Below are 26,591 nucleotides of genomic sequence, written 5' to 3'. Positions count from 1 at the left end.
TGACCCTGCTCATGCTCGAGCTCCTTCAGGAGCTTCGTGGGGCTCGCAGCGACCAGTCACACACTCGGTCACAGTGGGAACCTGGATGCATTCCATCGGGGGTGAACCCTGCCAGGGTCTTTCCTCGACTCCTGAATACACGCCTGGTTCGGTATTAGGACCAGAGTGAGGGTATTCATGGGGGATGTCATCACCTGTGCAGCATGTCACTTCCCCTACACCTACGGATGTAGCGGGACCGAGGGATCAGCCACCTCCACAGCGTGACTCACTTAGGAGCCAAGGTTCGAACAAGCTTCTCCCTCAACCACTCCAGCGACAGAAGAGGTACTATGTCACAGAGTCTTCTGTGCCTTGTCCTCTCCCTCTCTACCCCGCGGTCGAAGCGCTTGCTGGGGGTTCCTCAGTCGAGAGTTTGAAATATCAGAGTGTCTCCTTCTCGGCCTCTGAGATTTCAACTATGGAGTCCATCTCTGTAGCTGCTCTCCAAGCTGCTTCATGGCTTGACCACTGGTGTGGTACGGCCACAGTGTTGGTGCGGGACACCAAACTCTCTACCCACGAACACTTGGAGCAGTACAGGAACCTGGCTTTGTCTGGTGGGAAAGCTGTTGCTTTTTTCTTGGACCAGCTTGCTACCCAGTATGCCAATCTGATCCTCAAAAAGCGCGAGGCAGTAGCCGCTCGTTTGGCGAGACAGATTGGTTCAGGAGAGGCCCTGGCACTTAGGAACGCTCCTATTAGAGCTGCAACTTCCCTCTTTCCACCAGAGGAAGTTCGGGCCGTGCAGGATAAATGGCGCCTCGACTTGAAGGACTCCATTATCCACCAGAGGCAGGCTGCGAGTTTCAAGGGACCTAGTCCCGTGAAACCTTCCGTGGCTAGGCCGAGTCAGGCTAAGTATACAGGAAGTAGCAAGGGTACCGCTGGTCATGCTCCTGTACAGCCGAGACCTGCTCCTGTTTAGAAAGGTTCTGACCCCAAACAGACCTTTCAACCTCCCTTGGGAGCTCCTCCATGTTGGGGAAAGAACAAGGGCAAGCGAGGGAAAGGGAAACGCTGAGATTTGCTTTCCCCTTCCCATGCTGCCGAAGGTAGGGGATGCCTATCGCGCCATTGGGCGATGTGACAGCACCTCGGGGCCGAGGAACGGGTAGTGTAGACCCTTTGCGAAAGGTACAAGCTCCCATTCGTACTTCATCGGCCCCCCTATCCTCCACTCCAATAGCGTTCCATACGTATGCTCAAACATTTCCGAAGGGTCTTGCCTTAGAGGTGGAGGTCCAGGAAATGTTGAAGGATGCGCTAGAAGTCGTGCACGATCAGTCACCAGGGTTCTACTGTTGTCTCCTGTCGAGAAGGCGACAGCAGGTTGGAGACCGATCATCGACCTTTTGCCATTGAACAAGTTTGTTCAGCAAACTGCGTTCAAGATGCTGACAGTTCGCACTGTGCTATTAGCCATCAGGCAGTACTACTTCATACTTTCGATAGACTTGAAGGACTCATACTTTCAAGTACCAGTTCATCGGTCGTCTCGAAAGTACTTCCAATTCACCTTCCAGGGCATGGTGTACCAGTTCAAAGTCCTGTGCTTTGGACTATGCACAGCTCCCCAAGTGTTCACGCGAGTGTTCACGAGGGTAGCAGCTTGGGCCCACTCAAGGGGCATCTGCCCACTGATGTATCTCGACGACTGGCTGATTCTCGCTCCCTCGCAGGAGCAGTTGATTCAGGACCGAGACTCGCTTCTGGCAGTTTGCTGCGATCTGGGGATCGTGGTGAATTACGAGAAGTTGAACCTCATTCCCAAGCAGAAAGTGAAGTATCGGGGAATGCTGATCAACTCAGCAGCACCTCACTTTCTTTCCTCGGAAGAACGTATCAGCAGACTCAGAGAGGTTGCGCAGCTGTTCCTGTTGCAGGAACAACTTTCAGCCCTCCAGTGGCAAGCTCTTCTAGGTTACCTCTCCTCGCTTGAGAAGTTAGTTCCTTTCGGGCGGATCCATCTCCGTTCCCTTCAGTGGTGTCTGAAGGAGCAGTGGTCGGCAGCCACCGATCCTCTTTCCTGTCCGGTCCTCATGGATCGCGATGTAAGGGAGGATCTCCTTTGGTGGCTAAACGAGGAGAACCTCATGAGAGAGTTTCTTATAAACCCTCCTCCACGTCAGCTCCATCTGTTTACAGACACGTCCATGGAAGGTTAGGGTGCACACCTGGACGACTTGGTCGTGTCAGGTGTGTGGTCAGAAGAGGAGAAACACTTGCACATCAACATGCTGGAAATGATGGCAGTCTCAAGAGCACTCATTTATTTCTAGGCCCGTTTGAGAGAGCACTCTGTAGTGCTGATGAGCGACAACACATCCGTGGTCACATACGTCAACAAATAAGGGGGCACGCTCTCACGTCCCTTGCAGCAGTTGACGAGGCAGGTGTTTCTGTGGGCAGAGAGTCAACATGTTACCTTGTCAGCCAGGTACATTCCAGGCAAGAAAAATGTCCTGGCAGACACCCCAAGTCGCAGAAACTCTTGGGTAGCAAGTCGAGTACTCGACCTCTGGAAAGATCCATGCATCGACCTATTCGCAACACGGCACAACGCCAAGCTTCCCGTGTTTTGCTCTCTAGTACCAGATCCCGTGGCTGCGTTCGAGGACGCACTGCAACATCCTTGGGATCGACTGGATTGCTACGCGTTTCCCTCCCTTTGCTTCCTTCGCACAGTCCTGTCCCGGGTCCTAGTAACCCCAGAACTCAGAATGACTCTCATTACTCCACAATGGCCACACATGGAGTGGTTTCCCGATCTGTTATCGCTCCTTGTCGAGGCACCGAGAGAGCTACCACACTGGCCCAATTTCCTTCGACAACCCCTGTCGAGCAGGTACCACCAGGCGGTGCAGTCACTCAGACTTCACGCGTGGAGACTATCCAGATCTCCTCAGAATGCGAGGCTTTTCGCGACTCGCTGCAAGAGAGATGTCAGGGTACCTTAGAAGATCCTCCTCCTCAGTCTACCAGGGGAAGTGGTTGGTGTTCTGTGATTGGTGTAGTGGAAGGGGTATCTCTCCGGTCGGAGCCTCTCTGACTCAGATCGCAGACTTCCTAGTCTTTCTTTGCAGAGATAAGCTCCTTTCGGTTTCTGACATTAAAGGGTACAGGTCTGCCCTTGCAATGGTGTTCCGTTTGAAGGGCGTAGTTGTCTCCAACACCCTTGAGATTTCTATGCTCATTAAGAGCTTCGAACAGTTGTGTCCCCCGAGGGAACTTTGAGTTCCCCAGTGGGATGTCACTCTAGTTCTCGGATCTCTTACTCGTGCTCCGTGTGAACCCTTGAGCCTTGCCTCAGACAGGCACTTGACCCTTAAGACTGTTTTTCTGCTAGCATTAGCATCGGCGAAGAGAGTCGGGAGTTACATGGCCTCTCATGTAATGTCACTCACGCAGAGGGTTGGAAGGAGATCTCCTTGAGTTTTGTGCCAGAGTTTGTGGCCAAGACTCAGAACCCAGCGATCCACGATCCCAGGTTTGAGGCCTTCACTATTCCTTCCTTACTGGACGCGGCGAGTGGCAGTTCAGGTGAGAGGCTTTTCTGTCCTGTCGGGTGTCTCTGGCGCTATCTTAAGCGTACTCGGCATCTCAGACCTGAATGTCGATGACTCTTCGTTAGCACCAGCAGAGCCAAGGAGGTGTCAAGGAACATGATATCCTTCTGTATCCATGAAACCATTAGCAAGGCATATGAGACTTCCTCAAGAGTCCAAGCACCAGCGAGGGTTAAAGCTTAAGTGATCAGGGGCATTGCCCCCACACTTGCTTTCAAGAGAAATCTTGCTGTGGGCCAAGTGCTGAAGGCTGGCGTTGGGAAATGCCAGATCACCTTTAAGGCCTTTTACTTGAGGGAGTTTACGCACGTCCTTAGACACCTTTGTTCTTGGCCCTGTAGTAGTGGCTCAAGCTATTGTCTGACCTCTCCAGTTCCTCCGGGACAGGGAAGTCTCTTGTCTTGATGTTTATGGTATGTTTGGCAGTGTGAAAGCAGTCTGCATGTGATCTGCCTTTCTGTCTCCTCCCTTGGAGTTCCATACATCAAGACAAGTCTTCCCAGATAAAATTTCTAGTTTGTTTAGAGGTATTCTCCGCCCCGTCTTCTGCTTGGCAGGGAAGATGGTGGATGTATAAACCCTTTGCTTTTTGGTTATGGAGCTTCATCCAGTCACTGTGACCCCAGGGTCGAGTGTCTCTTACATTCACGCTCTCAGGTTGCGCGATGCTCTTAGCCATCGTACGACCCGGCTCCCAGTCTCTCAGACCCCACTATCATCATGTCGGGTCAAGAGACAGGGGTAGGTGGATTTAGTCCTCTGCTCTCATTGGAGACCAGGTCTATATCCAGGAAGTTAGCTGTTCACAAGCAGCAAAGGCAGACCTCCCACCAACCAGTGAGTCTTCCTATATTAAATGATTATAAGGATTGTATATCGCGTCAGAACAAATGACAATTTGTCCTATATTGTATTTTTCCAGCTATACAAACCTGTAATCATTTAATATAAATGCCCACCCCTCTCATGTTCCACATTGAGCCTAAAGCGTTTGAATAAGGAAATCGGGCTGGTGGTGGGGGGGGGGGGTAGCTAAGCTCCGCCCCATAACACCAGCCAACCATTCAGCACAACTGCCGGGTTTTCTTTCTCTTCGGCTGTTTCAGCTGAGCTGAAGCAAATTCCTATATTAAATGATTACAGGTTTGTATAGCTAGGATAAATACAATCTAGGACAAATTGTCATATTTTAACCAGAACACTAAGGATTATCCTTTAAGGCTAAACTAATAGTAAGGACAAACAGGTAACCAAAAGCTCTTTTCACTGCTATTCTTTATTCTGAAAAAAGTGTGGTTTAATGTTAATTAAAGTAAACTACCAATTTTATTCACATAGATTTTGAACGGCCAATGAGTAAATATCAAATGGCATATTTTTCTGTGATTGCAATATTAGTGATAATTTTTCCTTCAAATCTACTTCATTGAAAAGGCTGGCGAAGGAATAGACATTTAATTTTTACCCTTAGGGTTAATACACTTGATTTTGTTGTTTTTCATTTTATATATTATGAGTAATTGACAACAGTTTTTTTATGTATTTAAGAGTCCCATTTTTTCAAAGTTAATTTTTATGAATAGAACTTACCTGGCAGTTATATATACATAGCTAATAATCTCTATTTCGGCAGAATTTTTCTAAACGCGGCAACCGCCTTGTGGTGGTTGGGTGGTTACACCCGTTAAAGGGTGGTAGGAGGAATCATTCCTGTTTTCTGTTCTTCAGTTCATCTCTGCCGGCCGGATTGACAACACGTTGGTCCGTCATTAAGAGTTTTTCTTCGCTTTTCCCTGTATCGCTGTACCAGTCTGCTATTTGGTGAAGTACTCTGATTTGGGGATTTGGCAATCGTGTTTTTGTTATTTCTTAGCTTTTTTGCTGTTTTCATTATGAGTGAAAAAAGTCACTATCGTGTCTGTGCGAATGAGGAATGTAAGGTGAGACTACCGAAAATGGCGGTAGACCCTCACACCGAGTGTTTGAATTGTAGGGGTTTTGTTTGTGCCCTTAATAATAGGTGCGCGGAATGTAAAGTTTTGGATGAAAAGGATTGGTTGATTATGAAGCACTATGTGCGTAAACTAGAGCTCGATAGAGTTAGGAGAGCTTCTAGATCTAAGTCTAAGTCTGTTAGTGGTAAGGAAGACGAACTTAGTGTCGATTTATCTTTCGAACCTATAATTGATTCCTCTTTGGAAGTTGACCCTTCCCTTGAGTTAGTAACTCCTGCACTTCCTACAGGATCCGTATCTGCGGATGACCCTCGGTACGCTAGTTTGGCTGCCGAGTTGAAGGCCATTAAAGAACAACTGGAGGCCTTTAAAGGTAAGGATAGTGAAAGTGCTTGTGTTAGTGTAGTGGAGGTGGCGACTGACCGAACCTGTCATTACCCTAGGCCTAGACCTCTACCAAGCTCCCAGGACCAAGGGAGAAGGTACGTCGACAACCGAAAGGGGGTGAGAGGTACGTACCCTCGGTCAGCCATCGCCTCAAACAGCCCTGTTGCCGATTCCCAGGCTGTTCTTGACCGTCACGGAAAAGACGTGTCGGATGTGTTAATTTCTTCTCCGAATTCGCCCAGACGTAAATGAAAGTTTGAAGCATCAAGACCTACTAAGAGGAGATAGAACCGCGACGAACTGTCTCGTTCTTTCTCTCCCGGTTCTAGCAGTTATGAACATTGTCCGTCGGAGGATGATTTCGACTCCGTGCCTTTAAAAAGGGCGAAGCCCAAGCCTGCAAGTCAGGATTTTACTGCCGAAGATCTTCCCCCTTCTACGAGTGTTATTCGTCAACCCTCCCCTTTGGGGCCGCAAGACCCAGCTGATGTTGCTAAATCCTTTATGTCTGTCATGCAGGAATAACTTTTTACGTTAGTGCAAGCATTTAGCCGCCCTCACGCCCAGTCTGATAGACGTAAAGACGACTTGTTACCTATTAAGAAGTCTGCTTCTAAGAGAGAACGGAGTTCTTCTCTTAAGAAAACTTCTCCCTCTCTGCGCCAGGATGAGGAATGTGCGCTTTCACAAGGAGATACTTCTTCTCGATACCAGGACGATACTGCTTCTCGTTCTCGATGCCAGGATGATACTGCCTCTCGTTCTCGATGCCAGGATGATACCGCCTCCCGTTCACGATACCAGCACGATACCTCCTCTCGTTCACTTCGCCACGACGATACCGCCTCTCGTTCACGACGCCATGACGATACTGCCTCTCGTTCACGACGCCAGGACGATACCGCCTCTCGCTCTCGGCACCAGAACGATACTGCCTCTCGTTCTCGGCGCCAGGGCGATACCAGCCGGCCTCTTCGGGACAATACTGCCTCTCGTTCCAAGGACTCTTCTAGCGCTGGTCTCCAGGATGCAACCCATCTTTTGCAGGACGATTCCTTTGATTTGCCATTGTCGGATTCTAAGGAACCTTCTTTACGTTCGAAGGATGTTGCAGATGTGGATCAGGACCTCGAGGAGGTTTCTGATGACGATGATAAACCTGCTGACGCTGCTGGAGATTACAAAGTTCTCTCTCGCTCCCTTCTTGAACTTTTTGGAGAGGAATTCCAACCTGCTGCCCCTCAATCTCCTCAATCCCAATTTAACAGAAAGAAGGCCAAGAAACAGTCGGCCTTCATCAAGATGAAACTGTCGATTTCCGCAAAGAAGGCTCTTGCGAAGATTGATGACTGGATGAAGGAGCGGAGACAAGCAGTTAAGACTTCCTTCTCGTTTCCACCAGCTCGTCTTGCTTCAAAAGCGGGTATGTGGTATGAAACTGGGGAACCTTTGGGTCTGGGAGTGCCTTCCTCCTCCAAGGGTGACTTCTCTGGCTTAGTGGACTTGGCTAGAAGGCATGCTCTCAACTCAGCCAAGGTCATGTGGTCGATGTCGGAGCTGGATCATCTCGTCAAAGGTATTTTTAGAGCCTTTGAGGTTTTTAGTTTTCTAGACTGGTCGCTAGGGACTCTGGCAACAAAAACTGACCAGATGGAAGGAACTAGGGACCTTACCAGTATTATGTCCTGTATGGACAAGGCCCTCAGAGATGGGGCGAATGAGTTGGCTGCGCTGTTCTCAGCTGGGATCCTAAAGGAGAGAGCCTTGCTTTGCTCTTTTACTTCAAGGTCTGTGACCATTGCACAGAAGTCTGAGCTTCTTTACGCCCCCCTGTCTCAACATCTTTTTCCCGAGTCCCTGGTTAGAGACATTATGCTTTCGCTGGCCCAAAAAGCCACCCAAGACCTTTTATCTCGTTCTGCTCGTAAGCCCTTGGCAGCCACTCCTTCTTCGAAACGAGAGGAAAAGAAATTCCAGCAGCCCTTTCGGGGCAGGACTACTTCTTCAAGACCAGATTTTAGAGGAAGAAGGCAAGAGTCAGGACCAAGATCTACCAGGGGTTCGTTCAGACCTCGCTCCAGAAAATAAAGTTCGTCTCCTCCAGACAGTAGGCGCAAGACTGTCAGGTTTTTGGCAGTCTTGGAAGAGAAGAGGGGCAGACACCTGGTCCCTCTCAGTCATCAAGGAAGGATACAAGATCCCCTTTCTGAAGAAACCTCCTCTCGCAGATGCTCCGCTGGCCTTAGTAGCCCGGTACACAGATCCGGGGAAACAGAAGGCCCTAATAGACCTAGTCGACCAAATGCTAGACGAGGGAGCGATAGAACCGGTTCGGGATCTATCTTCCCCAGGCTTTTACAATCGCCTGTTTCTAGTCCCCAAGAACTCGGGCGGATGGAGACCCGTCCTGGATGTCAGCTCTTTCAACGTCTTTGTGGAGAAGACAAAGTTCTCCATGGAGACGACTCAGTCGGTGCTGGCTTCAGTACGTCCAGGGGACTGGATGGTGTCCCTCGACTTGCAGGACGCGTATTTCCATGTCCCCATCCATCCGACTTCAAGGAAGTACCTGAGATTTGTAATGCAGGGCAAGTTCTTCCAATTCAGAGCTCTTTGCTTCGGTCTCAGCACGGCTCCTCAAGTCTTCAACAGAATAATGGCGAATGTGTCAGGGTGGCTGCATCAAGAGGGGATAAGGATATCCTTCTATCTGGACGATTGGCTGATTCGTTCATGATCGAGGGAGAAATGTCTGGAGGATTTACGGAAGACTTTTATGATGGCTCAAGATCTAGGCCTGGTCATCAACAGGGAGAAGTCTCAGATCAAGCCGAATCAGGCTATTCTCTATTTGGGGATAGTTCTAAATTCAGTTCTTTTTTGGGCTTCTCCCTCACTGGAAAGACAGACCAAGTGTCTCGAAAAAGTCAGAACTTTCCTAGACAAGAAGAGGTGCTCAGCGAAGGAGTGGATGAGTTTGCTGGGAACTCTATCCTCCCTCGAACAGTTTGTCTCTCTGGGGAGACTCCATCTAAGGCCTCTACAGCACTTTCTTTCGAAAACGTGGAACAGAAAGACGCAGGAAGACTCCTTTTCCTTCCCCATTCCAATAGAAGTCAAGAATCTTCTGAAGTGGTGGCTGGATCCAGCCTTGTTAGGGGAAGGGATCTCCTTACACAAGAAGAACCCGGGCAACACTAGGAAGCAAGGAGGTCTCAGGCTATTGGGAAGGAAATCAGCTGGAATGGCACATCAACAACAAGGAGCTGATGGGCATTTTTCTGGGGCTAAAGATTGGGAAGATTGTGGAGGTCAATTCAGACAACACCACAGCTCTTGCTTATATCAAAAAGCAAGGGAGGACTCACTCTCTGTCTCTGTTCGAGACAGCAAGGGAGCTCCTTCTTTGGGCGAAGGAGAACAAGATAGGTCTGCTGACAAGGTTTGTTCAGGGACAGAGAAATGTAAGGGCGGACATGCTCAGCAGGAAAGGGCAGGTCCTTCCCACAGAATGGACCCTCAACCAACAGATCTGTCAGAGTCTCTGGAGGCTGTGGGGGAGACCCCTCATCGATCTTTTCGCCTCCAACTTATCCAAGAGGATCCCCAACTATTGCTCCCTGGTTCCGGACAAGGAGGCAATAGCAGTGGACGCCTTTTTGATGGATTGGACGGGGATGGACACATATGCCTTTCCCCCGTTCAAGATCATCAATCTGGTAGTCAGGAAATTCTCTCTCCTCGATTCGGGACGAATGATCCTGATAGCTCCTTTCTGGCCGATGAGGGAATGGTTCACGGAGGTGGTGGACTTGTTGATGGACTTTCCAAGAAGCCTCCCTGCAAGTCCAAAGCTGCTCAGACAACCCCACTTCGAGAGGTATCATCAAAACCCCCTCGCTCTCAATCTGACTGCCTTCAGACTATCGAGAAGCTTGTCAGATCGAGAGGATTTTCAGCGCAAGCTGCGAAAGCTATCGCCAGAGCGAGGAGGGTCTCTTCACAGAGGGTCTATCAGTCCAAGTGGGAGACTTTTAGGGCTTGGTGTAGGAAGCACAAGATTTCCTCATCCACTACCTCTGTGAGCCAGATTGCTGATTTCTTGTTGTTCCTCAGGCAGGACGCTAAGCTGGCTGTGTCCACTATCAAGGGGTACAAAAGTATGCTCGCCTCAGTCTGTCGGCATAGAGGATTGGACTTGTCTCACGATAAGGACTTACATGACCTCTTGAAGTCTTTTGAGATAACCAAGCAGGTCCAGTTAAAGCCCCCTTCTTGGAACCTTGATGTGGTTCTTAAATTTCTGTGCACCAAGAGATTTGAGCCCATCTCACAGGCTCCCCTTGGGGAGGTTACGAAGAAAACCCTCTTCCTTTTGGCCTTAGCAACAGCTAAAAAGAGTCAGTGAAGTCCATGCAATTGAAAAGCAGGTAGGCTTCAATCTGAATGGGGCAGTTTGTGCTTTAAGATTAGACTTCCTCGCTAAGAACGAGAATCCTTCAAAGCCCTGGCCAAGGACCTTTGAGGTTCCTAACTTGACTAACCTAGTGGGTCAAGAGCAAGAGAGGCTCCTCTGTCCATTATGAGCCCTCAAGGCCTACTTGTCTCGCACAAAAAATGTGAGAGGCTCTTCTAGCTCCTTGTGGTGTTCTGTGAAAGATCCTCAAAAGCTCCTTTCCAAGAATGCTTTGTCTTTTTTCCTGAGGGAAGTTATAAGAGAAGCGCATCTCTTGTGTGAGGAGGAACACTTCGGACTTTTAAAAGTGCAGGCTCACGAAGTGAGAGCCATTGCGACCTCGCTTGCTTACCGCAAGAACATGTCGGTCAGACAAATTATGGATGCGACATTCTGGAGAAGCAACTCTGTGTTCGCCTCTCATTACCTCAGAGAGGTGAGAGTGGATTATGAGAAATGCTATACCTTGGGCCCATACGTAGCTATGGCTTCTGTATTAGGCAAAGGAGTTACTACCTCCCCTCAACCTTAGTTTTGTATACTTGTAGGTAGGTTGATGATTTTATTGGTTGTCTGAGGACTTCGACTTGTGTAGTCACCTCAGTCTAGTTAGATAATTTTTATCTACTTTGCAAAGGTTAGGTGGTTGGTTTTGGTAAGGTTGCAGTTTTTATATTGGGCAATAGGTAGTCCTGAAGTCTAGTCAGATTGTTGGTCTCACCCCGTTGACAGACTCGATTGAGTGTTTTCAGCACTGCAGGTCACATCCTGGCTGACACTCCTAAGGGAAAGTGACTCAAGAGGCAGGAACCTTTGAAGTCAGCTACCTTAGCAGGTAAGGAATCAAGGTGTTTTTTATCCTACAACTTTTTTGGTTGTTTCCCCAACGATGTTTACTGTCTATCACCCTCCTCCAAGTGTGTTAATCACTGCCAGGTAAGTTCTATTCATAAAAATGGAGTTTTTATGATAAAACAAAGTTTTATGAATACTTACCTGGAAGTTATATATACATTCGAAGGCCCACCCACCTCCCCTCAGGAGACAGGTCGGGCATAGATGAACTGAAGAACAGAAAACGGGAATGATTCCTCCTACCACCCTTTAATGGGTGTAACCACCCAACCACCACAAGGCGGTTGCCGCGTTTAGAAAAATTATGCCGAAATAGAGATTATTAGCTGTGTATATATAACTACCAGGTAAGTATTCATAAAACTTTGTTTTATCATAAAAACTCCATGTTCTTCCTTGAATGACTCCCCTATTTCTCTTGTATCCCTTTTATTTATAAATCTTAATTTTGGGGTCTTAAAATAAATTGCGATCCATGGAACATAATGATATGTAAATCATCCATCTAAATTATACAACAATAGTTTTAATTAATTTATGAAAACTAAGTTTATTTGAAATTAGATTATGTTTCTCTGTGCATTACAGGGTGGAATCAAACCCTTCATAACAAGCTTTGACATCTTAATTTGGTCCTTTTTCTTCTGTTGCAAAGACATAAGTAATTAGTGTCTTAGACATGAACGGTGCGGGAGACGGATCAATGTATCCTTTCTTCCATTTATGGACCAAACACAAATGAGCAACCTATTTGTGTAGTGACTATTAACATGGCATGTCATTACACCTCTAATAGGCACACAGATTTTCAGTGCATCTGTAACATTTTTTGAATAGGTGAATAAAGGGTGCTTCATGATACATTCAGTCTATTCCATATGAGTTCTGATCATAAAGTGTTAAATAAGTATTTCAATATGTGCTAGTACCTCCAAAGGGCCAGACTTTGAAATGAGTTATCACTCATGTATGTTCAAGATAGGAGAACAGTAGAGGAGCTCTCAGATCAAATATCACTCCTTTTTTTGAACCAAAGGCAAAGGATTAACTTTTACTGGGTTAGAAGCAATGATTGATAATGAAGCATATAGTGTACTGTAATTTATGCTTCCAAGCACACATCTAATCAACATTCCACAAACAATTTTGGAACCAGCGATTAAGAGGCTGCATCATAATATGACTTGATTGCCTGATATGACTACTTTTGTTGACTTTGCACAATGATACAACTTGGTTGGGTAATATGACAACTTTTGTAGTGTCTAGCTCTAGAAGTTTTGTGATTCTTTATTCTAATATTATCATTGTGTTATTTTTCTATTATTTATTTAGTGATTACTACTGTAAGCACTCTTCTTATGAGCCTTTAAGTATAGCTAAAGGCTCCTGCTTGCCAGGATCTGCTTTTGAGAGTAATTACAAATATGTTTTCTTATATTGTTAAGGTTACAGTCAATTATTAATGAATATGATTTTTGGGAACAGTTGCGGCTTCATCAACATAGTGTCAAGTTGTTTTTTTTTTCTCTCTAGTAAGATATCCCAATTCAGGATGATTTAGATATTCTTTAAATGATAAATGTTCAGATAATGATCAAATTTTTCAAAGCACAAGGTGCTTTGAACATTGGGTTTACTAACAATTCCCTTGACATCTAGACAAGAATGTGAATGTGTATGGTAGGACTTGAGATCTTCTAGAATAATTTATCCACTGAAAATGTGGCGCAAAACTAATCTTAAAACCAGCAGAAAAACACCTGCACAAAACACAAAGTAAATGAAAATCTTTACATAATAGCTGTCCATTCTCTGAACTCTTTAGAATATAGAAATATTGTAAAATAGAATAAGCCATACCTTGACATTCTGATCAACCTAAGTTAATGGGTCTTTTCATGACACCTAAGTAAATTGAATAATAGTGACCTGTCATTGTTACTGAAAAATCATTCAAGCATGCATTAAGAATTTTACTCCACAACTCTTTCAACATTTAAATGGTTGAGTTACAACAAAAAATATTCCTACCATGTAAACACAGTATGATGGAGCTATATGACAAAATGCTGCATACATTACGCTAAACCCCTAGTGTCCAAATTTCCCCAAAATTGGTCTATAGAATAAGTTTGATCTCAGTTGTATTATACTGCATTTTTGGAAATTATCCTAACCATTTAAGTTGATTTGATTATTACAAAATACACTTCTTTGTTTTCTTAGGAGCTCAACTTGGACCCATTAGAAATAGTGTAAAGGTCATTATTATGAAAATTTGAGATGCAAATAGTAAATAAGATTAGCACTTGGAAGAAATACTTTTTTTTCACATGCTAGTTTAATCCTTTTTATATGTTTAGCTTCAGTCTTTTATGTGTATTGATTGATCTTAGTCTGTGAGTGTAAAGCTCACTATTGTATTATTCACAATGTAATGTAAATATAAAAAGCTATGGGTGTGGGAGGAGATGATGATGATGATAATAATAATACTATTTCTATTATTTCTTAAATCAATGGTCTTTATTCTGTGATCACCCTCTTATCATATGCTTTCCCTTTTATTTCTTGTGTACTGTATAACTTCTGCAAAGTTCTTTAGGTGGTTATTATTTATAAGCTTCTTAGGAAACATAACAATGCTTATTTTAAATCATGTAAATTGTATTTTATTTACGTAATGGAAAAGTACCACTACTAGAATTATATTACATAAAACTACCATTACTAGAATTGGGCCTTCCTCAAGGCTTCAAGTGGTTTTTTATACCTTTATGTTTCCATAAGTTGTAAAATTCAAATAATCCCTTTGGGGTTTTCCAGTTTAATTATTTATATAGTTTATGGTTTTATAACTCATTTAAGGAGCCCTCCTGATGATGTTTTACAGTTTGTCTTTAAAATCTTTGGCAATGCCTTTCAAGATGATTGCATTAGTCTTTGGATTTACATCGGGTTGTAGATACTTTCTCCCAAAAAGGAAAACAAATCTGGAAAGTTGTACAGTAGTAATGTACTCAGTCATATTTTTCTTTGTTTTAAAGTAGTTTCAAACTCTTGTTTTGATTTTTGTCATCAACTTTATTGAAATGTGTGCATGCGTATGCTTTATTGCATATAGAACTTATTGATTTTTACAGGGCTCTAAAAGTACGCCGTGAATATGGGGAAATAGCAACTCTTCTTCAAGGCGTAATGAATGTGTTGGAACATTTAAACCGATATAGACATATCCCTCAGGTAGCAGACTTGGCCAGGCAGGTAATAAAAAATTGTGGTATTTAAAGAATTAGTTTGTTATGATATTGAAACTGAAAGAAAATATTTGGAAATTATTGCAGTTGGATATTTGTGTTGTATCAGCATAGAAAACAAACTATATTTCCTATGATTTCAAAGAAGCGCACCTCTGGTTCAAATGGCTTTCCCCTCAAAGCATTTTCGTGTCCACGCATATATGTAAGAAATTAAAATCCCCATTCTCCCTCACTCCAATTGCCTCTCTTCCCCACAGAATATTATTTTAGCATATGTGGTGTTGTATGATAGCTAACCTGGCATGGGTACATTTTCACTATTTTCATCACTATGTTATTGTCGACAGAGTACAGTATATCATTTGCTCCAACTGATTTTCATTTTTGTGTGTCCTGTATACTTTATTTTCAAGTGTTCTTTATCTCATATGCAGGAATGTCTTCTACTGATTTTAAGATGGGTTTTGTGTGGTAAATGTTTAGGTAGGTTGTTGTTTGAGGAAAAGTACCCTCCCTCCATTTGCTTTACCTGTTGAAAGCAGCAGCAAGAGGGTTTGTGATAGGTACTTTAAATGTAAAAGAAAAGATGATTTCAAATTAGGGGATATTCCAGAGGAGTCTTGTCTACTGGATTTGGGTAGCAATGGAAGTTAACGTTTAGGATAGTAGTGAACTGTCCAAGGTTCCTAGAGAAGTTGATAGTTTAAAATCCCACCTTTTTTTCATTATGGAAATTTTCATCTTCATTTATCCAATCTTAGAAGGCTAATGCTCCATCTGGAAGTGTCAGTGGTCCTAGCCTAACCTGTCCTGATCCAAACCTTAGGTTAGCTTACCATAATGTTTAGCCTAACAGTTCCTATGTACCATATGGTAAGGGTTCTGATAATATACAGCTCATTATAGAATCAAATACTTACGGACAAGCACAAATCTTTCAGTTTAATCCAGAACCAGGCTGACATGGCTGAGGACTGAATCGTGAAGTAGAAGATGATGAATGGAAAAGTATTGATTTAAAAGCTCAAGATAGAGAAAACTGGTGAAATCTAACAGAGGCCTTTTGCGCCAATAGGTGTAGGAGGAAATGATGATATATATGTTTCTTTAGGCTCAAGCCATGTTGTCCTGATTGAAGTTCCTCAATGGCAACTTTCTATTTTGATATTTCTCCAAGTAATATACCAGAGAATTTTATCTTTGAGGTATCACAGAGTTCTAACCTCTGGAGCGAATATCCCAAGAGATATTGAGTATAAATCAGGGACGTGTTAATAGCAAGACATGGTTATCCTTCCCCGAATAGAGTTATCCTTGTCTCAGAGGATAAGGGATAGGGTAGGATATGTGGGAGAGAGCGAGAGAGCCGTTACAACTCCCGATATCAATATGCTACAACTAACATGGTTCCTGCTGACCCATTTCCCTTTTGCAGACGCCATCTTTGACGGTTGCTTGGAGTTTTCTGCCTGTTTTCTTAGTATTTTTAGTGGAAGGGGGAGGTTACTGCTTGGAAGGAGAGTCCCCTTCCATGAAGTGGCTAGGTAGTTCCCCTTCAGGAGTTTTTTCTCTCCAGTAAAAGGTTGGATAAATCTCCTTTATGGGTTCTTTCTCTTCTGTCTCTCTTCTTTGGAGGGGAATCAGGCTGGGATGTAGCAGCTCTCTTTTCTTTTATGAAAAACATGTCAATTGTCAGCTGCTTCTTTCTCTTCTGCACTATTCTTCTAAAGTGAGACATAACATTATCATTAAAGATGTTCACTGCCCGGTCCAAACTGGCTGCCTCCCCATGCCTAGTCTCACGGTGAATACCAGTTCTGTTCTGGAATTTCTCAAACCAGCCCCTGCTTCTTTAAAAGTAAATGACGAATCATTTTCACCAGTACTGACACTTTTCTTCACCAATTCTTCATAAATATGAAGAGCTTTCTCGCAAATGAAAGCTTCACTTATACTTTCCCCGGCCAACTGCTTTTCTTTAGTAAATATAAGGAGCAACTTTTCCATTTCCTCAATTACTTGTAGCCTTTGCTTACTATTTGCTGTCACTCCCTGTGCAACATTAGCTTTCTTTATCACTTCCTTGTTTTTCAATAAGGTCAAAATGGTCGACTTCGCCATGCCATCCTGTAAGGCTAGGTCAGACACTCCTACACCACTCTCGTATCTCGCAATAATTTCCTTCTTCAACTGGATGGTTGTTCTCGCTGTTTTCCTCTTATTATTATCGGCAAAAAAAGGCAATAAAACGCACTAAATCACAATAAATTCTCAACACGTATTGTCGGACCGATGATCTCTCTTGAAATGATGCTACCCGACCAGGCGAGAGTAGCCGAGATGGCCGCTCATCTCACTCGGCCACGCGTTCGGCTGTGTTCGAGTTCCGATTTTTTGTTCGAACACTGCAGCAAAAATTACTTGAATTTTTTAGTCGAATACCGATTTGTTCGACTACCGAGGTATCACTGTGTATATATATATATATATATATATATATATATATATATATATATATATATATATATATATATATATATTTTTTTTTTCAATATTAATCTTACCCGATGATCATGTAGCTGTCAACTCCGTTGCCCGACAGAAATCTACGGTCGGGATACGCCAGCGATCGCTATACAGGTGGGGGTGTACTCACCAGCGCCATCTGTGGTCAGGTACTCAAGTACGTCTTGTCAACAAGACCTCAATTTTTCCTCTGTCGTGCCGCCGGCAAGACCTACATGGATACGCTGTTGATTTTGGAGTCTTCTGTTCACGGTTTGGTGAAGTATTTGCTCTGAAATTTAGCCTTCGCTGTACAGGAAGCTTTATCCTTAGCTTAGCAAGCTTTTGGAATTAATTTGATTCATTGGTTAACGATCTTTGCTTTACTTTGGAATTCCCTCTTGACTACTTCTGAAATTCAAGATGTCTGACCATTCCCAAGTTCCTAAATACAGGCGATGTAGTGTTAGGACTTGTAATAGGCGTCTTCCGAAGGCCTCTGTTGATCCTCACACCGTATGTTCCAATTGTAGGGGAAAATCCTGTCAATTGGAAGATCGATGTGGGGAATGTGCTGGGCTTTCGGAATTCGATTTTAATGAATTCCTCAGATATACACGTAGGTTAGAGAAGGAGAGAGATAGGAGGAGTTCTTCTCGCTCTTTGGATATTTCCTCTCCCCATGCCCCTCAACCTTTTCCTTCCCCTGTGGTGGTGACCCCCGAACCTGCTACGAGTGCTCAGCCTGTAATGGCTGATATGTTGCGTGCCATTCAGGCTCTCGGTGATAAGGTGGAGTCGTTGGTTAGTGACCGCAATCAGCTCTTGGCAGATGTCAGAGAGCTGAAAGCGAAGAGTGCAGTGGGAAGTGTTAGTGCTAGTGCTGTGCATAGTGTCAGTGTCAGTGTTGCGCATGAGGATACATCTGTGCGTGCCAGTCGTCCTCCCAGTCCGGGACCTCTTGCAAGCTCCCAAGCCCAGGGGAGAAGCAATGTCGAAGGACCAAAGGGTTCGGCAGGCCTTGATCGGCGCACAGATGTATCCTCAGTGGTTGCGGACGTATCTGCTAAGGATCGTCCCTTCCACTCCCAGACGAATGAGCCCTTACATTCCTCGTCTGTGGAAGAGGTTTCCAGGAGGAAACGGTGGACCAAGGTCTCACGACCGCTCAAACGTAAGGTCCCTTCCGAGCTAGTCCAACGGCCCAGGTGTAGCCACTGGGTCAGTTCGGACTCGCCGCAGTCATCTGATGACTGCACACCTCCCAAGAGAGGTAGAGTGGTCCCTCAACAGGCCTCTGCTCCAACCACAGTAGACCCTAAGTGGTCCATGCTGCAGACTATGCAGTCTCAGCTTGCGGCTTTTATGCAGGAGTATCATGCAGAGAAGGTTAACACCCCTCCTCCTGTGAGAGCTCCTCCACCGTTGCGCAGTCCTCACTGCCAGACGCATGTTCTTGCTGCACCTTCTGCTTACATGCGTGAGCTGCCGCATCGAAAGTTGCCGGGTTCCAGCACTATGCGGCATTCTCCTCAGCCCATGCAGCATGCTCTGCAGACCTTACAGCATGCTCCGCATACCATGCAGCATGAGCCGCATACCATGCAGCATGAGCCTCATACCATGCAGCATGAGCCTCATCCCATGCAGCATGAGCCGCATACCATGCAGCATGAGCCGCATACCATGCAGCATGAGCCGCATCCCATGCAGCATGAGCCGCATGCCATGCAGCATGAGCCGCATGCCTTACAGCATGCTCTGCATACCACACCGCATGCTCCTCAGCCCACCGCAGACCCTCCCACACACCGGCCCTCTGCTTTTGTTGTTGCCAGCTCACAGTCTGTCCAGCAGAGGCATGATGATGGATCCGCAGGTACGCATGCACCCGTTCTGCAGGATTCAGCCGTTCAGCTTGCTGCTCTGCCTTTGCCACTTACAACTCAACTGTCGGGTGAGGAGGTTTCTGAGGATGAAGCTGCTCATCTAGATGATCCTCACTCTGATGTTGAAGGACACAAGTCTTCGCCACCCTCCTTAGACTTTCGCAAAGTCCTTGCTTTGTTCAGAGAGTTGTACCCTGAACACTTTGTGTCTGCAACCCCTCGTTCTCCTCCCTCCGAGTTTGCTCTGGGCATGCAGTCTACTGCGCCTGCCTTCACCAAGCTTGTTCTCGCCAGATCATCAAGGAGAGCTTTGAGGGTTATGGGGGATTGGTTGCAGTCCAAGAAGCAACTGGGAAGGACCTCTTTTGTGTTTCCTCCTCCCAAGCTGGCTTCTAAGTCGAGCGTCTGGTATGCCACGGGAGAGGAACATGGCTTGGGGGTTCCTGCCTCTGCCCAGGCCGACTTCTCAAGTCTGGTTGACTCTCCCCGCAGGTTGGCTATGAGACGTTCGAAGATCTGCTGGTCCTTTTCAGATCTTGATCACATGTTGAAGGGAGTCTTTCGTGCCTTCGAGATATTCAACTTCCTCGATTGGTGTCTGGGAGCCTTAAGCAGGAAGACTGCCCCTTCTGACAAGGACTCGGCCATGCTGATCATGTCCAGCATGGACAAGGCAATACGGGATGGGTCTGGCGAGCTTGCGGCTTCTTATGTATCAGGGGTCCTCAAGAAAAGAGAACATCTGTGCTCCTTCTTATCTGCTGGTATCACCCCTTGCCAGAAGTCAGAGTTGCTGTTTGCTCCTCTTTCCAAGTGTCTGTTTCCGGAGGAGTTAATTAAGGGGATGGCTGCCTCTCTTATCCAGAAGGATACGCATGACCTCATGGCTTCTTCTGCACGTAAGGCTAAAACCTTACCTTCCGTGCCTAGACCCTACCGCCCCTTAGCAGTTGATACACCTGCTTCCAGGTTCATCCCGCCCTTTCGTGGCAGAACCTCCAGCAGAGGAGGTACCCGTGCAGACAGTCACCGTGGCAAGTCCAAGAAGGGTTCCAAGTCCACAAGAGGCAAGTTTTGACTGCCTTCCTCTCCAGACAGCTGTAGGAGCCAGACTCAAGACCTTCTGGCAAGCTTGGGAGAGCAGAGGTGCAGACGCTCAGTCTGTGAAGTGGCTGAGGGAGGGATACAGAATTCCGTTCTGCCTCAATCCCCCTCTAACTACATCTCCCATCAACCTCTCTCCCAACTACAAGGAGAAGGACAAGAGGCTAGCGTTGCAACAAGAGGTGTCGCTCTTGCTACAAAAGGAGGCAGTGGTCATAGTCCGGGACCATCAATCCCCGGGCTTTTACAACCGTCTCTTCCTGGTAGCCAAGAAGACAGGAGGTTGGAGACCGGTGCTGGACGTCAGTGCGCTCAATGCTTATGTCACCAAGCAGACGTTCACGATGGAGACGACGAAGTCGGTCCTAGCAGCGGTCAGGCAGGAGGACTGGATGGTCTCGTTAGACCTGAAAGACGCATACTTTCACGTCCCCATCCATCCAGACTCCCAACCTTTCCTGAGATTCGTCTTTGGAAAGGTTGTGTACCAGTTCCAAGCCCTGTGCTTTGGCCTAAGCACGGCACCTCTTGTGTTTACGCGACTGATGAGGAATATTGCGAAATTCCTTCACTTGGCAGACATCAGAGCCTCCCTCTATTTAGACGACTGGCTTTTAAGAGCTCCCACAAGTCGTCGCTGTCTGGAGAATCTCAGATGGACTATGGATCTGACCAAGGAACTGGGCCTCCTGGTCAATTTAGAGAAGTCCCAGCTCGTCCCATCCCAGACCATTGTTTACCTGGGTATGGAGATTCAGAGTCGAGCTTTTCGGGCTTTTCCGTCGGCCCCAAGGATCAACCAAGCCCTAGAGTGCATCCTGAGCATGCTGAGAAGGAACCGATGCTCAGTAAGGCAGTGGATGAGTCTAACAGGGACACTTTCATCGCTGGCCCTGTTCATCGAGTTAGGGAGACTCCACCTCCGCCCCCTTCAGTATCATCTGGCTGCTCACTGGATCAAGGACATGACGCTAGAGACGGTCTCAATTCCTGTTTCCAAAGAGATGAGGTCTACTCTAACGTGGTGGAAGAACAGCATTCTTCTCAAGGAAGGTCTTTCGTTGGCTGTTCAGACCCCCGACCACCGTCTCTTCTCGGACGCATCAGACTCGGGCTGGGGTGCGACATTGGACGGACAGGAATGCTCGGGAACATGGAATCAGGAGCAAAGGACACTTCACATCAATTGCAAGGAGTTGTTGGCGGTTCATCTGGCCTTAATGAACTTCAAGTCCCTCTAGCTAAACAAGGTGGTGGAGGTGAACTCCGACAACACCACAGCCTTGGCTTACATCTCCAAGCAGTGGGGGACTCATTCAAGGAAGTTGTTCGAGATCGCAAGGGACCTCCTCATTTGGTCAAAAGATCGAAGGCTCACGCTGGTAACGAGGTTCATTCAGGGCAATATGAATGTCATGGCAGATCGCCTCAGCCGGAAGGGTCAGGTCATCCCCACAGAGTGGACCCTTCACAAGAATGTTTGCAGCAGACTTTGGGCCCTGTGGGGTCAGCCAACCATAGATCTGTTCGCTACCTCGATGACCAAGAGGCTCCCATTGTATTGTTCTCCGATTCCAGACCCGGCAGCAGTTCACGTGGATGCCTTTCTGCTGGATTGGTCCCATCTCGACCTGTATGCATTCCCGCCGTTCAAGATTGTCAACAGGGTACTGCAGAAATTCGCCTCTCACAAAGGGACACGGCTGACGTTGGTTGCTCCCCTCTGGCCCGCGAGAGAATGGTTCACAGAGGTACTGCAATGGCTGGTCGACGTTCCCAGGACTCTCCCTCTAAGAGTGGACCTTCTGCGTCAACCTCACGTAAAGAAGGTACACCCAAGCCTCCACGCTCTTCGTCTGACTGCCTTCAGACTATCGAAAGACTCTCAAGAGCTAGAGGTTTTTCGAAGGAGGCAGCCAGAGCGATTGCCAGAGCAAGGAGGACATCCACTCTCAGAGTCTACCAATCTAAATGGGAAGTCTTCCGAAGCTGGTGCAAGGCCAATGCAGTTTCCTCAACCAGTACCACTGTAACCCAGATTGCTGACTTCCTGTTACATCTAAGGAACGTTAGATCCCTATCAGCTCCTACGATCAAGGGTTACAGAAGTATGTTGGCAGCGGTTTTCCGCCACAGAGGCTTGGATCTTTCCGCCAACAAAGATCTACAGGACATCCTTAGGTCTTTTGAGACCTCTAAGGTACGTCGGTTATCCACTCCAGGCTGGAATCTAGACGTGGTCCTAAGGTTCCTGATGTCATCTAGATTTGAACCGCTCCAATCAGCCTCTTTCAAGGACCTCACATTAAAAACTCTTTTCCTCGTTTGCCTAGCAACAGCTAAAAGAGTAAGTGAGATCCACGCCTTCAGCAGGAACATAGGTTTCACATCGGAAACGGCTACATGTTCCTTGCAGCTCGGTTTTTTTGGCTAAAAACGAGCTTCCTTCACGTCCTTGGCCTAAATCGTTCGAGATCCCTAGCCTGTCCAACTTGGTGGGTAACGAGCTGGAGAGAGTACTTTGCCCAGTCAGAGCTCTTAGGTACTATCTGAAAAGGTCTAAACCCTTACGAGGACAATCAGAAGCCTTATGGTGTGCTGTTAAGAAGCCTTCGCTACCAATGTCTAAGAACGCAGTTTCTTACTACATCAGGCTTCTGATTAGAGAAGCTCATTCTCATATGAAGGAAGAAGACCTTGCTTTGCTGAAGGTAAGGACACATGAAGTGAGAGCTGTGGCTACTTCAGTGGCCTTCAAACAGAACCGTTCTCTGCAGAGTGCTATGGATGCAACCTATTGGAGAAGCAAGTCAGTGTTCGCATCATTCTATCTCAAAGATGTCCAGTCTCTTTACGAGAACTGCTACACCCTGGGACCATTCGTAGCAGCGAGTGCAGTAGTAGGTGAGGGCTCAGCCACTATATTCCCATAATCCCATAACCTTTTTAACCTTTCTCTTGAATACTTTTATTGTTGTTTTTGGGTTGTACGGTCGGCTAAGAAGCCTTCCGCATCCTGGTTGATTTGGCGGGTGGTCAATTCTTTCTTGAGAAGCTCCTAGGTTAGAGGTTGTGATGAGGTCCTTTAGTATGGGTTGCAGCCCTTTATACTTCAGCACCTAAGAGTCGTTCAGCATCCTAAGAGGACCGCTACGCTCAGTAAGGAAGACGTTCTTATTAAAGGCAGAGTAATGGTTCAAGTCGACTTCCTTACCAGGTACTTATTTATTTAATATTGTTATTTTGAATAACTGATAAAAAATGAAATACGGGATACTTAGCTTCTTTGTTAACATGTATACTGGTCTCCACCCACCACCCTGGGTGTGAATCAGCTACATGATCATCGGGTAAGATTAATATTGAAAAATGTTATTTTCATTAGTAAAATAAATTTTTGAATATACTTACCCGATGATCATGATTTAAAGGACCCGCCCTTCCTCCCCATAGAGAACCAGTGGACCGAGGAGAAAATTGAGGTCTTGTTGACAAGAAGTACTTGAGTACCTGACCACAGATGGCGCTGGTGAGTACACCCCCACCTGTATAGCGATCGCTGGCGTATCCCGACCGTAGATTTCTGTCGGGCAACGGAGTTGACAGCTACACGATCATCGGGTAAGTATATTTAAAAATTTATTTTACTAATGAAAATAACATATATATATATATATATAGCTGCTGTTGGTTTTCCATATATATATATATATATATATATATATATATATATATATATATATATATATATATATATATATATATAAATATATATATATATGCTCACAAGGTGGCTGAAGCTGGTTGCCAAAGAGGGATCCGTGAAGCCCAGAACACCTGGTGGCAAAGAAAAGCTGCAGAAATACAGAGTTTCGCTGACCAACGTGACCTGCGCAGCTTCTATGCAGCAACAAAGGAAATATTCGATCCCACACGGTCATCAGTGGGCAGCCTGAAGGACGCGGATGGGGCCACGACCATCACCGACAGCGAGGGCATCCTGGCCAGGTGGAGGTCTCACTTTGAGAACCTCCTCAATGACCAAGCAGACACCCCAGACGATCTCCTGCGAATGACCCCGCAGCATCCCGTCCGTCACTGGATGGCACTACCACCCTCCATCCATGACTTCAATAAGGCCCTGCAGAGCATGAAGCCCGGCAAAGCCCCAGGGCCAGACAACATCCCGTTGGAGCTCCTCACTCACGGTGGCCCCGGTTTGAGGAACTGTTTGATGCTCCTTATACTGAAAATATGGGAGACCAAGACCCTCCCCAGTGACTTCCGCGATGTAAACATCGTTACCATCTTCAAGAAGGGAGACAGGGAGAACTGTAACAACTACCGGGAAATATCACTACTAAGCATCGCGAGTAAGATTTTTGCTCGGATTCTCCGTGACCGCCTCCTTATTCTCGCAGAAGACGTCCTGCCAGAGTCCTAGTGGGGTTTTCGACCTTCCCGCGGGACCATAGACATGATCTTCTGTGCGCGACAACTACAAGAGAAGAGCCTCGAACAACAACAGCCCATAATGTTCATCTTCTGGGATTTGGAAAAGGCCTTCGACAAAGTACCTCGACCTGCCATGTGGGCTGTCTTCAAAAGATATGGCTGCCCACCTGATTTTGTCAAGCTGGTGCGTGCCCTCCATGACGGAATGGTTGGGAGAGTCTGCCACCAGAACTCTCTTTCAGACCCATTCCCATCAACGGCAGCCTGAAGCAGGGCTGTGTTCTAGCCCCAACGTGTTTCTCGCTATACACCGCAGCAATGCTCAACGAGATTCCCCCAGACACACCCTCAGTCGACCAACGTTTACGCATGTATGGAGGCGCTTTCAACCTCGCCAGACTCCGCGCCAGAACCAAGACCACCTTGTGTGCAGTGCGAGAACTGCAGTATGCTGACGACAATGCCACCCCAGGTCAGACGGCAGAGGACCTGCAGTCGTTAGCTGATGCATACAACTCTGCCTATGAACGTTTTGGGATGCAAGTCAACACAGATAAAACCAAGACCCTCGTCCAACATCCACCAGGACTGATGCTCCCAAACTTCAATACCACTGTGAATGACCAACCGTTAGAACAGGTGGACCAGTTCTCCTACCTAGGGAGCATCCTAACATCAGCTCCCACAAGCAAAAAGACATGGAGAACAGGATCAGGGCAGTCCACTCCGCCTTTGGCCAACTCAGCTGCCGTGTATTTAACTACCACGCACTGACAATGACCACCAAAATAATGGTGTTCAGGGCAGTAGTCCTCTCCACGCTCCTGTATGCATGTGAAACATGGACGCTATATAGAAACGATATTAAAAACCTAGAACGCTTCCAACAAATGAAACTGAGGCAGATCTTCTGGGAGAGCCACTCCACCAACATTGAAGTCTTAGAATGTGCCTCGCTGACCAGCATGGAGGCCACCATCATCCACCACCGCCTCCGCTAGATAGGACACGTGCATAGGATGGATCCATCTAGGCTCCCAAAGAAAATATTCTACGGAGAACTGACCCAGGGCACCAGACCACGAGGAGCCCAGAAAATGCGCTATAAAGATCAACTAAAGCGCACCCTGGCTCTAACTGACATCGATCCTTCCTCATGGGAAGAAACAGCCAGGGACAGGAAAACCTGGAGGAGTATAGTACACCATGGCACCGTGGACTTCGAGGAGAGGAGGAGACAAAATGAGGAGGGTAGGAGGAGAAGAAGGAGAGAGCGATTAGAACAGACCCGCCCACCACCTACCCTCCCTTATGAACACTGTCCGCGACTCTTCCACCACAGACTAGGACTTAACAGCCACATCAGACATAAGCACCCACCCCATAGATAGGAGGCTGATGGCTAACGACAGAACCCAATACTGGGACACGAGTGGGCGCCGACGACGATATATATATATATATATATATATATATATATATATATATATATATATATATATATATATATATATATATATATATATATATATATATACACACATATATATATATATATATATATATATATATATATATATATATACATATATATATATATATATATATATATATATATACACATACATATATATATATATATATATATATATATATATATATATATATATATATATATATATATATATATATATATATATATATATATATATATATATATATACACATACATACTGTATATGAAAATAAATGACATATACACATGCATTATACACACACACACAACATATATATATATATATATATATATATATATATATATATATATATATATATATATATATATATATATATAATATGAAAATAAGTATATATAAACATGTATATTATATACATACATATATACATGGACATAGACACATGCATTGATACATGTATTTTTATGGTTTATATAGAAAATCTATTTACCTTTCTTATACGCTCATCAGTTTCTCTTAATCTTTTTTTTAGTTAGGTACTCTGAAACAAAAATTTAAGTAGGTTGGAAAATATCATAGTTGCACTCCGTAAAAATTTATCATTTTGTAATCAGTCACAGCTTTTCCCATATGACA

The 26,591-nt window shown here is 45.6% G+C and overlaps 1 protein-coding gene across 1 annotated transcript in view; it reads left to right on the top strand.

Annotated features, from left to right (window-relative positions):
• Positions 1-26,591, top strand: part of Vps53 (vacuolar protein sorting 53) — a 363,462-nt gene that overhangs the window by 104,765 nt on the left and 232,106 nt on the right. Inside the window, exon 5 of the mRNA XM_068378791.1 lies at positions 14,408-14,528. Within this exon, the coding sequence (XP_068234892.1) occupies positions 14,408-14,528 (121 nt within the window). The remainder of the gene's footprint in view (positions 1-14,407; positions 14,529-26,591) is intronic.

Source organism: Palaemon carinicauda, chromosome 8 (genome assembly GCF_036898095.1).
Source record: "Palaemon carinicauda isolate YSFRI2023 chromosome 8, ASM3689809v2, whole genome shotgun sequence".
Classification (NCBI taxonomy): Eukaryota; Metazoa; Arthropoda; class Malacostraca; order Decapoda; family Palaemonidae; genus Palaemon; species Palaemon carinicauda.
The sequence above is the reverse complement of the archived record's forward strand: the minus strand, read 5'-3'. Positions and strand labels throughout refer to the sequence as shown.